This window comes from Helianthus annuus, chromosome 10 (genome assembly GCF_002127325.2).
Source record: "Helianthus annuus cultivar XRQ/B chromosome 10, HanXRQr2.0-SUNRISE, whole genome shotgun sequence".
Taxonomy (NCBI): Eukaryota; Viridiplantae; Streptophyta; class Magnoliopsida; order Asterales; family Asteraceae; genus Helianthus; species Helianthus annuus.
Genome location: NC_035442.2, coordinates 169,825,025 through 169,842,694, shown reverse-complemented (window position 1 = coordinate 169,842,694; position 17,670 = coordinate 169,825,025). Strand labels below are relative to the sequence as shown.

Below are 17,670 nucleotides of genomic sequence, written 5' to 3'. Positions count from 1 at the left end.
TGTTTCTTCAAGGCTCCAAGCTCCAAGCTTCACAAGGTTCCTTCTATCACTTGTTTTGGACTTGAAAATGGATCAAAGGAGTGGAAGTTGAAGCGGTGAGGGTGGTGGCGGATGTAGGCAGCCAAGAGGGAAGAGAGAGAGTGAGTTTGAGTGTGGTGAATTGATCTTGTGAAGGTGATGATGATATAAGGTGCATTGGAACTCACTAAGCCACCCTAGGCAATCCTAGAGAAATGATTACTTAGATTTTTGGCCAACCACAATTAAGAAAATAAAAAAAATAAAATCCAAAGAATATATTGTGATGATGATGATGACCGAGATTTGTTTAGGGGGGGGGGGTAATTTGTAAAATTTGATAATTAGTAGGTAAATAATTAGGAGGTTAAGGGCATTATCTAGAATAGTAAGTGTATGTCATATCTATACTATATTATAATGCATGAGGCAAGGGCAATTTAAGATACCCAAAAAATAAGAAATTTTCCCCCCCTTTATTTATAGATAGACCCCTAAAATGAGGTTACTTTGGTCTTTTAACCGCTATTTATTTTTAAGCCCCTAAACTTATTACATTTAAATCCCTAAGGTTTTATCTAAATTTTAGATAATTAGTTACAATTCACACCTCCATAACAAACTTATAATTTTTTTTACTTATTCTTGACATATCTTATAAACTATAATGTTTAAAAAAAATCCAAAGTTACCATGACAACCTACACATTTTTGTTGACGTTTCGGTAGTTGTCTTGTTCAATATCGACGCACGGATTAAAATGTACAAGTAGTTAATGCATTAATGTACAAGTGATTTAATAAAAGTAAAAAAAATTATAAAAATAGCCACCCGTTTGACAATTACTTAAACAGGCCTTAACGATCCTTTTCTGAAGAGCGCGCCAGTTTTCTTCCCCGCAGTCACGTAAAATTTGTCTTATTTCTGCCTTGGCCATGAATTTAGTATATCTTCAGCTGTAAAACTGACCTGTAATATCCAGTTTTAAATCCAACTTAGACTAATAAACAAGCCCGTTAATAGTGATACATAGTTTGATGGTTTCAAAGTAACCAGACCAATTAATATTATACAAAAATTCCTTAGGCAAAAATATATACCAGCTATTGGTGAAATCCAATCCAACTACCAAATATATATACACCTAAGTGAACAAAATATATGAGCATTCTCCAACAAAGTAGCACACACGAACATTTTTTTCCATAGGATCCAACTTTCAAAAAAAGCAATTCAGAGCTCATTTCTTTATATAGAGTTTGTTTAATTTTTATTTTTACCCATTTGACCTCTATTAACAAAATACAAACTAGAAATTAGACCAATTTCCACATAAAATCCCCTTATATCTGGTAAAAAATCTCCTATTTTTTTCTTCCTAGAATCAAGAAATAATAATAACCAAAATGCACATAAGAACCCATTCATATGTAAACTTAACTGGCATAAGTCTCCTATTTTATCACATATTGTTTAGAATCAGAACAGGTATTTTGACCCGTTTACATATGAACGGGTTGTGATGCATTTCAAACAGGTTCAAAACCATCATTTTAGGATGCGTACCTTACATTTAATTAGTTCGTCTTGTACTTTCTTTAAGGCAAAGAGTTGAGCAACACGTTTTCCATTGACTTGCTTCCTACCAGAGAGTTTTTGCTTCCTATTTTGAACACGTTTAGCTGTCCGTTTTGCAGAACACGTACCCGGCCCCATTGCTAAAAGCATCATTACTATGATTCACCTCTCATTAAAACAAAATAAAAACAATAATAAAAAACAAACTTATAAATATACAGTTTATAAAATATAAAACTGGGAAATTTATAATCTTTCAGCAAGCACAGCTTTTTTGTAGTTTTATTTATTTATATAACATTTTACTTTTGGATAGATTATTGTTCATAAGTTTGGATACGTAACAAAATGTATAGTTTATTTTATCTAAAAATCACTATAATAGTTACTGAATAGAAATAATAAACTAAATGTATTTATAGATGGTACAAATGGCATCATTTCGACTTGATCAATTACATGTTCTGATTGTAAATCTTGCATCAAATCTATATTTATAGTATAGATAGATAGATTATAATATATCTTATAAAAATTAAAAGATAACCACAACAAACTTCCGAAATAAAGGGGTGGCATCTAAAATTAAACCCTAATGCTTACTACTATAAATACACATCATATTACCCCTATATCAATTGCTAAACAAGTTCAGAAATGGATCCAGTTCTGAATTCAAATGTTGTGGAAAACCAAGCATGCAAGATTGAAAATTCTAAGGTTAGTTTTTTTATATCGCAGCTGTGAATAAATGTTTTCTTTTATTTACATTTATGTGAATGTTTAACTTATTTGGATCAGAATCAGTTGCATGATGAACAAGCTTCTAAGGTATTAATTTTTTTGTTTTTTAACTATTATTTTCGTATATCTCTATACTATAATATGTGTGTTTTATTGCAGGATCAAGGTGATAAAAGTGTCGAAATAATTTCTCACGGTGCCATGTTTAGTCCTTATAAGTCTACTCTTCAACGCGAATTTAGTGAAGAGGTAATTTTAAAGTTAATTTGATTTTTTTTTTTAACTTTTGTATTCACTTTTTGTCCTTTTTAAGGATCGGAAGTACGAGTCTCAAAGGAAGAGATCCAAGAGACTCACCGAATGGAAATGGAGTCAAGTTATCAATTTAGATGATTCTGAAGAAGATGATAAAGAAGAAGAACTAGAAGACACAGCCGATTCAAGCGCAAAGAAGAAAACCGAATTAAAAATTCCTCAAGTTTCAATTCAGAAGAGGAATAGATTTCATTCAACATAATATGAAATCTTTCAAGTGCTTTTATTTTTTATTTGTTTTCATTTTTAGTTATGTTTGATCTAGACAATTTCATTTTCACTTGTTTTGTTTTCATTTTCAGTTTTTTTTTAGAATTAATTCAGTGTAATAAAGTTTATTTTATATTTTAAATTTTCAGTGTTTGAAACCACAAGCCTTCGAAAGGAAGTAACCAACTATTTGAGTATAATCCAATATCGATTAAAGGGAACAAGCATGAAATCCCCCAATTTGTTAGCAAATTTTAAAGTTCTTGCTAAACCAGCGACCAACAAAGTTATTTTCATTATATAAACAGGGCCAATTATTGCAGTTACAGTAATTAAAAAGAAAAAAGAAAAACAATCATCAAAAAGGTATCCAGCTCCATTTGCATAGCTATATTTTCATAATAATAAATATATATTAAAAATAGTTATATACATAAATAATTAATATCATGAATTCAATTAGCATAAGATATTGAATACATTTTGATTATATGATTATATCAATTTTTTGTTGTATAAAAACTTAAAGTAATTGCAAGTTTAAAAAAAATACAGGTTAAAATTAGATAAGATTAGTTAGTTGAAACTCATATAGATAAGACTAGTAGGGTGCCCGCGCGATGCGGCGGGGACCAAACTTTGCATTAAAATATTCATTTATGGTAGTTTTTGTATAATATTTTTACAAAAGTTTATTATGTTTTTAAAGGTCTTAGGTTAGTACCATCATTGTGGTAGATATACGTAATACATTACACATTTCTAGAAAGTAATAGATTTAACATTTAAATTATCAAGTTACTCAAAAAATAACAAATGCAATACTGTAACATACAAGTAAGGAAAAATAAGCAACTCTATATGAATTAACATTTTGGGGTGTTAATGGAGACATGGCATGTTAATCAACATTGCATATCAGTCTCTCCTTGTGTTAAGGGGCGTTAAAGAGATTATTTATTAACATGTCAACAGGATGTTAAGAGATCAAATTAATTTGTTTTCCTTTTTTTATAACCAAACCACTAAAAGAATAGGCTTACGTAGAGTTAATGGGATTAAACCATTTTTTAAGGTGGGGTAAAGTGAAATAGGATAAAGTGAGTAATGTAGCAAATAGATGAAGTTGTGAAGGGTTAAAGTATACCCTAAAACCATATTTACCGTAAAATATTTTTCATACAAACAACTCTATATTTAAAATCAACAAACCACAAAATATGAATTCCTTCTATACAATTGATGCAATTCTGCACTAAACTCATTTGATCCTTTGGGTTTTTTAAACGCATTATTATATTAATATAGCTTATGAATTACTTGCGTTTCATGACATTGATTCTTTTATAGTATAAACATGTGTTAGTTTTCACATAAGTACGTGTGTGATTATTTAAAATATTAACATAACATTTATATATTTACTAAATAACGTTTTTATTTATTATTCTTTTATAGTAAAAACATGTGTTAGTTTTCACATATGTTCAGCAGCACACGTTGCGGTGGATAAATGTGGAGGTTGGATAACACGTCATAAGGTTAACTTTCTTGCTATGGGTGAAAACAGGGCAAGTCATTTTTGACCAAATTTTTGAACCTTTTTAAATAACTAAATTTCTTAAACCAAAATTTTAAAAACTCATCACAAAACGGTCTCTTAAACACTACAAAAAAAATACAGTAGTCAAGCTAGCAATTAGTTAAGTCATAAAGCGTACAAGAATTTCAGATGATTACTCTTGAATCAAAATTCAAATCTTAACGACCTAGCCGGCTTTCAATGCTATTATAGTGTCTGGTTTGTGGGCTTCATCTGGGTCTATTACCATATCCATGCAGCCCATTTACACTTTCTGTACATACATCCAATAACACAAATAAGATGTTAGTCGACACCTATAGCTACCTAAAAATGGATACAACAAAGCATGAGTAACGTCTATTTTGAAATAAAAAAACTATAAACCTGTCATTTGGAAGTAAGAAGTATTGTAGTGTACGGTAGATCCGAATACCCTCAAACTATTCAACCATACTATGGATGTTACGATCCATTATCGTATCCTTTATTCTTCCCTAATGGTGAGACGGGCTGGCATCCTAACATACCACGTGATGGAGTATCAATTAATAATGTTCATAATGATTACGACAACATCGACGAAGAGGCTGAAGGTAAGAAGAACTTAACTATGTTTTTACAAGTCAAGCACATAAATAATACCCTAAATTTTAATGTAATATAATTATCTATTTTTTTTATTTAACTCAGGGGCTAACCCACGAGGGGGTAGGAGAACCGTAGCTATGCGAGAATACTACTGTTACAAGTTTCAAATTCGCTCTACTGAAAACGTGCTTTTGCTTGGTGGTAGATTGCTACAACAATTCGTTGTAGATGTTTATATAAAGCTTGAGACATCACGTTTGCAATTTTGTGAACGAAACCAAAGTAAGATACGAGCTGAATTATACCAAGGTCTTGTGGATTGCGTTCATGCCGGTGAGGTTCGTCCTAGCAGAGTTGGACAACGGATTGTGTTGCCCGCGTCATTCATTGGAGGGCCTCGCGACATGCGACGACGGTTTCTAGATGCTATGACTTTAGTTCAAGATGATGGCAAACCTGATTTATTCCTTACGATGACGTGTAATCCTCAATGGCCCGAGATAACATGTAATTTGAAACCTGGTCAAACTGCACAAGATCGTCCAGATCTTGTTTCACGAATATTTCGTGCTAAATTAGAGGATCTTAAGGAGCAGCTACTCAAGAAACATTTACTCGGGGAGGTTTTGGCATACGTTTATGTCATTGAGTTTCAAAAGCGTGGTTTGCCGCATGCACATTTCCTCCTTATCATGCACCCGCCATACAAAATTAATAATCCAGACCATTATGATAAGGTCGTTTGTGCTGAAATTCCTGACAAGGTACGACATCCACAACTACACGAGGTTGTTGTCAAGCACATGATTCATGGCCCATGCGGAAATTTACGGAAAGAGAGTCCTTGTATGCAGGGTGATCCAAAGGTATGTCGCTTTCATTATCCTAGACAGTTTAATGAGCAGACAACACAAGGAGAAGATGCCTATCCATTATATCGAAGGAGAAACACTGGAATAACGGTGGACGTACGAGGAAAAACTCTTGATAACAGATGGGTTGTCCCTTATAACCCAAGGCTTTTAATGATGTATAATTGCCACATGAATGTCGAGGTTTGCTCGAGTATAAAATCTGTTAAATATCTGTTCAAATATATATACAAAGGGCATGATAAACAGGTTATTCATGTTGATCCAGACGCACCAGATGTTATTAATGAGATAAAGAGGTTTCAGGATGCACGCTACGTATCCCCCCCGGAGGCTATGTGGCGTATATTTTCTTTCCCTCTTTCTCATATCTATCCTGCTGTTTTGGCCTTACAACTTCATCTCCCGAACAAGCAGATGGTTAGATTTAGAGAAGATGATTCTATGTTAGCAATAGTTGATAGGGAAAGAGATAAAAGAACCATGCTGACTGCATTTTTTGAGTATAACCATGGGAATGAACCAGCAAGGCAATATTTGTATAAGGATTTCCCGAGATACTTCACATGGAATGCATCCTCACGTCGTTGGTGTCCTCGTGGTACTAGGCCACAAAGAGGTCGTATTGTTAGTGCCAATCCTGCCGAAGGGGAAAGGTACTACTTACGCCTACTGTTGTGTAATGTCAGAGGACCTACTTCTTTTGAAGATCTTTGCACGGTTAATGGTATTAAGTACACGTCATTTCGAAAAGCAGCTCTTGAGGTAGGCTTGATAGAGAATGATAATAGTCTATCGCAATGTCTAACAGAAGCGTCTCTATTTCAGTTTCCCAATGCTCTTAGAAGGTTATTCGCAACAATAATGATTTTCTGCGAACCTGGTGATATTCGTAAGCTATGGAATGATCACTTTGATGCACTATCTGAAGATCACAGGTTACAATGTGAAAGTGTGGAACGCGTTCAAAATATGGTTCTTACTGACATCAGGGACATCCTACAATCTATGGGTAAAAGTATTGATGATTTCGATCTTCCGAAAATAACAAAGCACGACTTACAATATCCAGTTCATCGTGAGGTGCAAGAGGAGTACGGGATAGTTGTGGAACCTGAACACTTATCTGCCATAGATGAACTTAATTCAGACCAGAGAAGAGTATTTGATGAAATCATGTCACATGTGGATAATAATAGTCCAGGTGTGTTCTTTATAGATGGTCCGGGTGGAACGGGAAAAACATTTCTGTACAAAGCTTTGCTTGCTCAAGTACGTTCACGTGGTCTTATTGCTCTTGCGACAGCTTCATCAGGTGCCGCCGCTAATAATATGCCAGGTGGGAGAACGGCTCACTCAAGATTCAAGATTCCCATTTGTGTTGATAACAATTCGATGTGCAACATAAAAAAACAAAGTGGGGCGGCTGAACTAATTAGGTCCTCAAGGTTAATCATATGGGATGAGGCATCGATGGCAAAACGTCAGGCGATAGAGGCAGTCGATCGAACATTGCAAGACATTACAGGTGTTCGTCTCCCATTTGGTGGAAAGATAATGGTTATGGGGGGAGATTTTAGACAAGTGTTGCCGGTTGTTAAACGCGGAACTAGAGCACAGATTGTAGACTCCAGCCTGCGGATGTCGCCTCTTTGGCATTTGACTAAAAAGATGCGGTTGACGATAAACATGAGAGCGCTAAATGATCCATGGTATTCTGATTTTCTTTTAAGAGTCGGTGATGGGTCTGAAGAATCAATCGAAGGAAGCTATATTCGCATACCAGACGACATGACAATTCCTTTCAGTAATCCAGAAAACTCTATAAAAGAATTGATCAATGTAGTCTTTCCGTCAATTCAAAGTAATGTATATTCTTCTGATTATATAATCTCTAGAGCAATATTGTCCACTAAAAATGACAGTGTTGACGAGATCAATGATCAAATGATTGACATGTTTCAAGGGGATGAAAAGGTTTACTATAGTTTCGATGAAGTCGAAGACGATCGTCACAACTTCTATCCGGTCGAGTTCTTAAACTCACTAACTGTTAGTGGTCTGCCGCCTCATAAACTTCGTTTAAAAATCGGTTGCCCTATAATATTGTTGCGGAATATCGATCCATCACATGGTTTATGTAATGGCACAAGATTGATATGTAAAGGCTTCCAGCGTAATGTTATTGATGCAGAGATAGCTGTCGGGCAACATGCCGGAAAAAGAGTATTTTTGCCAAGAATCCCTTTGTGTCTTTCTGAAGACGACATGTTCCCGTTCAAGCTAAAAAGAAAACAATTCCCCATTCGACTTAGCTTTTCCATGACAATCAACAAAGCTCAAGGTCAAACAATTCCGCATGTTGGTGTTTATCTTCCGGATTCAGTATTTTCGCATGGACAACTTTATGTCGCTTTATCAAGAGGGATATCACGTGCTAATACAAAGGTATTAGTACATCCTGCCAAAGACTTCAGACGAGACGGGGTATACACCTCAAATGTTGTCTATCGAGAGGTGTTACGTGACGAATGAAATACTTGTGAGTGAGAATGTGATGATTTTTTATGCATTTGGTGGTTTACGCAATTACATTCTAAATATAGTATAGATGATGTTATTATTTTACACACTTTGGTCTCTTTTACTCACTTGTTTATTTTTCTCTTGCAGGTTGATTAAGAATTTGTTATGGATAAGACAGAGAGCAAAATGGAAGATGTGTCAGGTATCTACCTATCTATCATATCTTATAACTGACAATTACATGATAAAACATATGTAACTAAAATACTTAACATTTCTTTCAGCTCCCCAAACTGCTCCAGCAACTACTATTGATGTATCAGTAAAAGAGGAGATCAAAGAAGGAAATGATTGGTTGGCGCTTTGACGACCAAGAGACCAAATTATCACCAAGAAACACACAATAGCCAGACGTTGAACGTCGAGTATCTGGACACCCTCCCTAATCCGCATCGGAGTAGGCGGTCAGTTGAACCGAGGTGGACGGAGAGAGGTGTAGCCCATGATCAGCCGTACCTTTGAGATACCGTAAAATACGCTTGAGAAACTGGTAGTGAGGTTCTCTCGGAGCGTGCATAAATAGACAAACCTGTTGAACAGCATAAGAGATATCTGGACGGGTGATTGTGAGGTACTGTAACGCACCAGCAAGGCTCCGGTATAAAGTACCATCTGGAAGAGGATGCCCTGCTGTAGCACTCAGTTTGGAATGAGTATCAGTAGGGGTGGAGCATGGCTTGCAATTGTCCATATTTGCTCGAGCCAATATATCATTGATATAAGACTGCTGAGAGAGTGAGACCGCCATTGTGATGTTGTACCTCAATACCCAATAAGTGATGTAGCCTACCAAGATCGGTCATAGAAAGCTCTCTGGACATAGCAGCGATGAAATGCTTCAATAGTGCGTCCGAATACGCTGTGAGGATGATGTCATCCACATACAGGAGAAGATATGCTGTGTCGTTGCCCCGTTTGTAGATGAATAAAGAACTATCCGAAGTGGAGGTTCGAAAACCACATTTGAGAATGTACGTAGCAAATCTTTGATACCATGCCCTAGGAGGCTGTTTAAGTCCATAGAGAGATTTATTTAACCTGCACACAAACGTTGGGTTTCGAGCATCCACAAATCCTGGTGGTTGAAACATATAAACAGTTTCATTTAAATCCCCATGTAAGAATGCGTTTTTGACGTCAAGCTGATTTATAGGCCAAGACCTGGACAATGCTAAACTAAGGACAATACGTATGGTGGTGGGTTTAACCATGGGACTAAACGTCTCATCGCAGTCGATGCCAACCTGTTGGGATTTACCATTGACCATAAGGCGAGCTTTGTACCGTTCAAGGGTTCCATCAGCATGAAATTTGTGACGGAACAACCACATACATCGTATAATGTGTGCATCGGGTTGCCGAGGCATGAGATCCCACGTGTTATTATCTATTAAAGCGGTGTATTCGGTTTTCATGGCATCGGACCAGTGCGGATCGGATTGGGCATCAAGGTGGGATTTAGGTAACGGAGAAACCGTGTCAACATTAAGGTTGAAAGGAGTTGTAGGTTTTGATGTTCCGTCACGAGACCGAGTGATCATAGGGTGTCTCGGTGGGAGAGTATGAGCCGAGTGGTTAGGATGAGGCTGGTGAGGTGATGGTTGGATTGGGTTGGTACCGATGGGCATGGATGGGATGGGTTGTGTGCGAGAGGATCGTCTCGTGTAAGTGATGGTAGTAGGGCCGAGGGTGGCATGGGTAGGTCGGATGTGTGTATGTGGTTGGGCCGTAGGTGGGATTTGTTGGGCCGTAGGTGGGTTGGTTTGGGCTTGAGGCAGGTTGGTTTGGGCCGGAGGTAGGTTGGTTTGGGTCTGAGGAGGGTCGGTTTGTGGGGAGGGGGCAGAAGGTGTGAAAGTGGTAGGCATGTGTTGGTTGAATATGATAGGTGATGGGTCACTGTCAAGAAAGGTGAAAGTGGACGGCTGTGGTTCTAAGGTCGCTCTGATACCATGTAATTTGTTATAATTGCTTGCTTCTCATTGAATATCAATTGGGTATAAATACATAATTACAGAGAGATATAAACAGAAACAAGATCTCCACAAATCAAGGAGATATACAAAATAATAATACATTAAATATAATTGATTTGGTCCGCTAATAGTTATAAAACTCAAAACCCTAATTACGCATGAACAAAAACCATAATCATGCGTGAAGAAAAACCTTAATCACGAATAGTTATGATATTTGTTCATGCGTGATTTATGATTTTGTTCATACGGGATTAGGGAATGAGTTTTATAACATGTATAATTTCATATCGTACCATCACACGTTAAGGAGTATTGTACGTTAACCTTCCCCTTATATATATATACACATACATGCGCACACATATACAAATATATGTATACATACACATCCTTGTGATCGGCTAAAATGAAGATTTTGTCTAAAAAAGGTTAAAAATGGATTAACACATTTAACACATGGTGTTATCCCGTGTCACCATGTGGGAACAAAAAAATATATATTAAGACATGTCTATAAATTTAAGACATCATGTATTACTTTTAATTTTACACTTTTTAGGTAAAATCTCATCTTTTGCATACGTCAACCCTACATGTGTCTGCATATATTACTTATTCTATTTTTTAAATTCTTATTTACTTTTTCATAATTCGGGTTATTTTTTCTCATAACAAACATATTTTTATATGGTTTTCGAATTGTTCCAATAACATACCTGAGAAAACCGCAGTTAGTTGTGGGTGTTTGTATAAACTAAGTAACTTTTGAGCTTTTAAATGTTATTTAGTGATGATTATTAGTCACAACTTGCTTGAACTCATCAAGCAACTTTTGTAGGTTCCCTAAGGAGAAAACATGACATACACAACGCTGGAATTGTTCATGGAAAACTTGATGCACTTGAGTTACAGCAAAAACAATCCAATAGTCGACAACAACGCTTCAATTTTATTGGTAAGGCCTCAAATGCAACTGCTTTATCAAGAGCTCGGCTACATGATCCAGATCTTGTTTGTTGAAGAACAAGACATCCTACATGAGGTTGAACAAGTGAGAAACCTGCAGAGAAGATTTAAAGATGTAGCACACGAGGCACATATGATTGTGGGTCTCTTTGTATACTCCAGCTATAGAAGTGGAACATGTCCTCAAACATTTCGTAAGTGCTTCCTGAATTGTTTGAAAATTAAGAGATCAACCAACTATCAATTCTCCTTGAATCTTCGGGAGGTTATGGGATCACTCAACTCTATTAAAGAGGAACTCACTACGATCCTTGATAAGCGGAAAATGTATTCATCTAGAAGTATTGATAGCCTGAGAACACAAACACAAACTGTTGTTGCTGGAACTTCCTGCACCAGAAAGCCTTTAGGAACGAAAAAAGTATTGGAAGAGACGATCGTGGGGCTCATTCGTGATGCTGAACTGATACGGGACAGACTGGTTGAAGATCAAAAGCAACTGGATGTGGTATCTATTGTTGGTATGGGGGGATTGGGTAAGACTACCCTTGCTACCAAAGTATTCAATGATCCTTTTGTTGTGTACCATTTTGATGTCCGAGCATGGATCACTGTTTCTCAAACATATGAAAGACGGGATTTGTTGATCCAACTAGTGGCATCCATTTGCCCTGAATTCGACCCTATTAATGCAAGTGACTCAAAACTTCGTGAGAAGTTGCACAAAAGTGTTATGGGCAAGAGATATTTGATTGTTTTTGATGACGTCTGGAGCATTCAAGCTTGGGATGACCTCAAAGTATTTTTCCCAAATGATAACAACGGAAGTCGAATTCTGCTCACAAGCCGTCTCAAAGAAGTTGCTTTACATGCAAAATTGCACGGTTTTGTTCATCAGTTAGAATTTTTGACAGATGTGGAAAGCTGGGAGTTGCTCTGTAAGAAAGTCTTCCATAGTGATAATTTCCCAACAATGTTGACCGAACCTGGAAAGGAAATTGCAAAGAAGTGTCATGGATTGCCCCTTGCGGTGGTTGTCATGGCAGGAGTTCTCGCAAAAGAAACAAGAAGCACATATTCATGGGAAAGGATAGCCAAACGTGTCAGTTCCTCCATTGTCAATGATCCCAACAAGAACATGGATATCTTGGCTTTGAGTTATGACCATTTACCTCCACACTTGAGAGACTGCTTTCTTTATCTTGGTGGCTTCCCAGAAGACCATAAGTTTCAAGTACGAAAGTTGATATGGCTATGGATGGCTGAGGGATTTGTAGAAGAAGATGGAAAACGAAGCTTGGAGGAAATTGGAGAGGACTACCTCATGGAACTAGTTGATAGAAACCTTGTGATTGTTACAGATAGAAAATTCAATGGTGCCATCAAAGCTTGTTCTATCCATGATCTTTTGAGGGAACTATGCTTGGAAAGAGCAACCAAAGGAAACTTTTGCGTGAAAATAAGCACTCAAATGACTGATTTTTCTTCTCTGGTACAACATAAGCCACGCCGCATATTCACAAACCAGGGCTTAAAATTCAACTGTTATCGTCATGAGCTATTCCCATGGGTTCATTCACTTTTGTGGTTTCATAAGAACAAGTCTTTGATTAACATCACTGATCAATATTTCCATTCCTACCCTCTTCTAATGGTATTGGATCTACAAAAGTGTCAACTTCAAGACTTTCCACCGGCCATAGGATTACTTGTTCACTTAAGGTACCTTGCATTCTGGTCTACCAAAGGTTTTCCATCCTCGATATGTAATCTTTGGAGCCTTCAAACCATCATTCTTAAAAGTTCCGTACGTTTTTCTTTACCAGATACCATATCAAACTTGGTGAATCTGAGGCATTTATGGAGTGATGGGTATATTTACTTCCCTTCAACCCGGAAACCAATGAATTTGCAAACCATTTCCAATGTTTCTTTACATAATTTTTCTGAAAGTTGGGAAAACTGTTTTCCTCGTATCAAGAAGCTTACATGTACGACTCTCACACAGAAGAATCAGAACTTCAAATCACTCAGTTCCCTAGAAATATTGATGTGGATTAATATAGCCTCAGCCAGACAAGATGGTGACCTGGTATCAACTACCAACAATTTATTCCGAAAGATTCATGCGACGTTTCCTGATTCATTGAAAAAACTCACGCTATCAGGATGTTGTCTTCCTTGGAGTGATATGTCAATTGTTCAATCTTTACCAAACCTAGAGGTTCTCAAAATACTAGATCATGCATTTATGGGACCCAAATGGGAAACCGATGATGTCCCGTTTCAGCAACTAAAGTACTTGAAGCTGCAGACATTGCATATCGAGCAATGGGAAGCTTCTAGTATTAACTTCCCATGTCTCACACATCTAGTGTTGGGTGCATGCCGATATCTTGAAGAAATCCCTCTTGAAATTGGTTACATCTCAACTCTTGAGCTTATTGACGTTGATGACTCCAACAACGCTATTATCGAATCCCTCGAGGAAATTCAAGAAGAGCAACAAAACTTTGGAAACTATGGCCTGAAGATCAATGTTAGAAAGGAGCTGCACAACCTTGCTTATTATAGGAAATTGCGAGGATTGGCATGGATAGTTGACTGGTAAAGTTTTTTTGTAAATGTCAAAATCTTAAAAAAAAAAAATTATAGAAGTAACAACATTATCAGGAACATGCGTATTTCCACATGATATCTAGGCCACAAGGAATGTATGATAATATATGGTAGTTTATTATAGACACAGATATTTTTTAGAGAGACATTTCTATACAATGCATGTAATCTTACCAACAGTTGAAAGTTAATGTCAAAATTTCTACAAGGCATGACACAGATATTTGGATACTGTGGATTTAGCTTACTTTCTGGCAGTGGCGAAGCTTGAGATTTCTGACCGAGGGGTCGAAAACATATATACCAAAAATTTCTATAAAACAGGGGGGTCAAAAACATATATACCAAAAAAATCTATACGAAAACTAAATACTCTCCACTAACAAGCGAAAAGTTCGGGGGGTCGGCCGCCCCCTCCGCCCTTACAAAGCTATGCCCTTGCTTTCTGGCTGTGGTGGCAATTTGTTTCCAGGATCAGCCTTTTGAACTGATAACGTCTGGTTTTTATGGTAGTTTGTTTAACGCTATATAAGGATGAGAAAGTTAGTAAGTAGCTAAATACCATAACCGATTGTAGCTCAAGTCGTTGTAATTAGTAGGTACATATACAAGTTACGAAATATCATTGATATTAGAACATCGATTCTCGGATTAATCGCTTACCAATGAAAGTCACAATGGCGACAAACACCACGAACCAAGAACTTGACGCTGAAGGAGCACGAAAAAGCATTTCAGCCTTTGGAAGTTGAGCATGACTGGTCGATTTCGGAATTGAAGACACTCATGGAAGTATGAGGCATCAGCAAGAACATAACATGCAGAGATAGAGATCAGATTTGCTAACCTCGAATCACTCAACAAGCATGGAACAAGCGGTAGTAATGGCGGAACAAGGGGGTGAACAGAGCAACCCGATTTGGTAAGGTAGACTTCCCAAAGGTTTAACAGTATCATTGTGAACATTTTTTCACCATTGATTACTGGAGGTTGCACATGTTGTGCTATCGAAACCCGACTAAATTCTTTTTCTTTTCTTTCACCCACACGCCCGTCTAACCCTACTCCTAAATCCACATCTTTATCCACAATGGAACTTGAACCCTGAAACTCATTATAGTGTATTGAGGTTCCAAGAGAAAATAACTGTTGGATATGAAAGAACATAAGAAAATGCTTTATTATCAAATAAGGAGTACACAAACAAACCTACTCACTACTCTATTTATAATCAGCAAAACCATAAAAAATACATGCTAAATAATCCCACTAATTGCTGAATACTCCAACAATTCCCAACTCACACCATCTGGTTCAACAAACCCGGTCAACCTTGACCAAGTTATATTTTTTTTTAACGGCAAATTTCTTTTATTCCTGTCGTGTCGTATATGGACTTGAACCCAAGAGACCTCTCTTCCAAAGTGTTTAAAGGTTTTCCCTTTTAAAAAATGGACCACCACCCTATTGGTTGGTTGACCAAATTATATTAGTCAAGATATTCCCACGTGATATTCTCCTCCATCCAACTTTCACTTCTTACGTAAATCATTGAATTTTAACTTATTCCATGCAACTAATTAATATAACCTCCTAATTTTACTAACCATGACTCGTTAACCCGTGAACAAGACCCGATTAACCCAACAACCTTTTCTCCACACCGCAGGGCTACAAACCCTTTGGTGAAACCCACCTTAATTGGGTCTTTCAATTCAAGGTTTATTGTGTACCAAGAAAAGGATTCAAATATCTTTTAATCGTTCACAAAACATATTTTCTAGTTTATGTTTCATAAACAGCCTAGATAAAAATAAAAGAAAATAAAAAAAAATAGTTGATAAAAGTAATCTTAGGTTTATGAACTAGAGTGTGAATCTCTAAAACCACACAAAAACACAATATGAAATCTGCAGGTTTGGATCTAGCTTAAGGAGATCAAATCAATTTGTAACTAATTAACTTCGGACCGGTTGAGGGGTTAGTGGTTGACCCTTTGTTTTTTTTTTTAAATATATGTTACATTTTAAGACTTAAAAGTGATAGTTTATGTCTTGGAACCTTAACCGTACGAGTTCAACATTTTCTACATATTGTTTTCAAGTTTTGATCAATTCTTTTAAATTTAGATACTAATTGTTGCCGTTGAACCAATGGGTGGTTGTCAATTGTCAAAGCCAAAATATTTTAAACACTTCTGGAGGGAGGTGGGGGTGTTGTGTTCAAGTATCACAGACGATATGGATTAAAGGAAATTCGTAGTTTAAAAAAATGTTGCCATTGAGAAAAACGATTTCGACTGTTAAATCAAGTTGTTTTTTAACAGTTTTACCGGTACGGTTTTACTTGCCCAGATAATTTAACTTGTCATCAAAGCTGGGCTTGTATTGGGCCAAGCTTAGAGCCCAGTTCTAATGTGTCCGAAGTTATATTAAAATGGCCCTAAAATCCTAAACAATGGCATTTCATTGTTCTAGATTCTTTTTAGTTAGTGGTTTGGTATAAAACATTTTTAATCATATTTGATTTTGAAATGGCATTGTTTAATATAAATACTTGATATATTTAAAACTAAAAGATAAAAAATTAATATCTATACAAATTATAGACCCTCGGTCATGTTAATTTGTTTCAGTTTTATTTTTTTTTAATCATTAAAAACTTTATGTCTAATTACATCTCTTTAATTAGTGATGTATAGGCAATAAGTTTGCCTAAATTAAGTTTGGCATGTTTAACTTATGAGAGTTCAAGCCAAGCTTGGCTTATTCCTTCTCTGTTTTAAAGCTCAAACTTGACTTGTGAGTAATTTTTTATGCTGAAGCTTAGCTCGGAATCAACTTGATTATTATTTATTTCAGATTCAATTACTTCCATCATATACATAATAGAAATTTATAATACATACACACTACACACACAAGTATAACACTTATTACATATTTATATAAAATTTTATATAAAAAATGATTGTTTAGGTTAACGAGTCTAGCCAAGTTCGGTACATGAAGCTCATGTTCATACTCATTCGTTAAATAAGCTCCAAATTAAACTCAGACTTAAACTTGTTTAGACTTGACTTAATCTAAGTTTTTAACAAACCGATCTCGAATAACTTACGAGTGATCAATTTTAATACACCCTACCATACAATTGTAAGATATTTCATTTTTGTCACTAATCCTGACTTCCATCATCGCTTCTCATTTGAGAAACAAGAATACAAACCGATGTCATTATCAATTTATCATCCAAACAATTCTTGTGCATACGTTCACATGGGTATCAGAATAGATTTAATTTAATATTTGCTCAACCCGTTTTTTCTAAAAGTATACTTTTGTAACCCTATTCAAAGAAAAGGATTCAAATATCCATTAATCGTTCATATAACATATTTTTCTAGTTTATGGTTTATAAAAAGCCTAGATAAAAAAATAAGTGTGTTGATAAAAAAAATCTTAGGTTTTATATAAGATTATGGTGTATGTTTAGGTATAAATTTCTAACATGAAACAAAATCATAGCATAAATTCATGGGTTTGAATTTAGTTTAAGCAAATTAAGTCAATTTTGATCTAAATGAGTTCGAATTGGTTGGGGGCTTACCAG

At 36.0% G+C, this 17,670-nt stretch overlaps 2 protein-coding genes across 2 annotated transcripts; both read left to right on the top strand.

The window, feature by feature from the left end:
- The first annotated feature begins 2,254 nt into the window (after window positions 1-2,254).
- LOC110932768 lies at window positions 2,255-8,593 on the top strand. The gene is made up of 8 exons (XM_022176025.1): window positions 2,255-2,317; window positions 2,399-2,428; window positions 2,501-2,590; window positions 2,655-2,819; window positions 3,576-3,582; window positions 4,850-5,044; window positions 5,142-8,359; window positions 8,585-8,593. The coding sequence occupies exons 1-8, from the start codon at window positions 2,255-2,257 to the stop codon at window positions 8,591-8,593; spliced, it is 3,777 nt and encodes a 1,258-aa protein (XP_022031717.1).
- Window positions 8,594-11,737: 3,144 nt separating this feature from the next.
- LOC110932766 (putative late blight resistance protein homolog R1A-10) lies at window positions 11,738-14,263 on the top strand. The gene has a single exon (XM_035978790.1). It carries the CDS (start codon window positions 11,765-11,767, stop codon window positions 14,048-14,050), a length of 2,286 nt encoding a protein of 761 aa, XP_035834683.1. The 5' UTR covers window positions 11,738-11,764; the 3' UTR covers window positions 14,051-14,263.
- The last annotated feature ends 3,407 nt before the right edge of the window (window positions 14,264-17,670 follow it).

Excerpts from the sequence above, each read along its gene's own strand:
- LOC110932768 (XM_022176025.1), top strand. The coding sequence starts at position 2,255 with ATGGATCCAGTTCTGAATTCAAATGTTGTGGAAAACCAAGCATGCAAG. Across the intron at positions 2,591-2,654 it reads AACGCGAATTTAGTGAAGAG|GATCGGAAGTACGAGTCTCA; the intron begins GTAATTTTAAAG and ends GTCCTTTTTAAG. Across the intron at positions 5,045-5,141 it reads CATCGACGAAGAGGCTGAAG|GGGCTAACCCACGAGGGGGT; the intron begins GTAAGAAGAACT and ends TATTTAACTCAG.
- LOC110932766 (XM_035978790.1), top strand. The coding sequence starts at position 11,765 with ATGTATTCATCTAGAAGTATTGATAGCCTGAGAACACAAACACAAACT.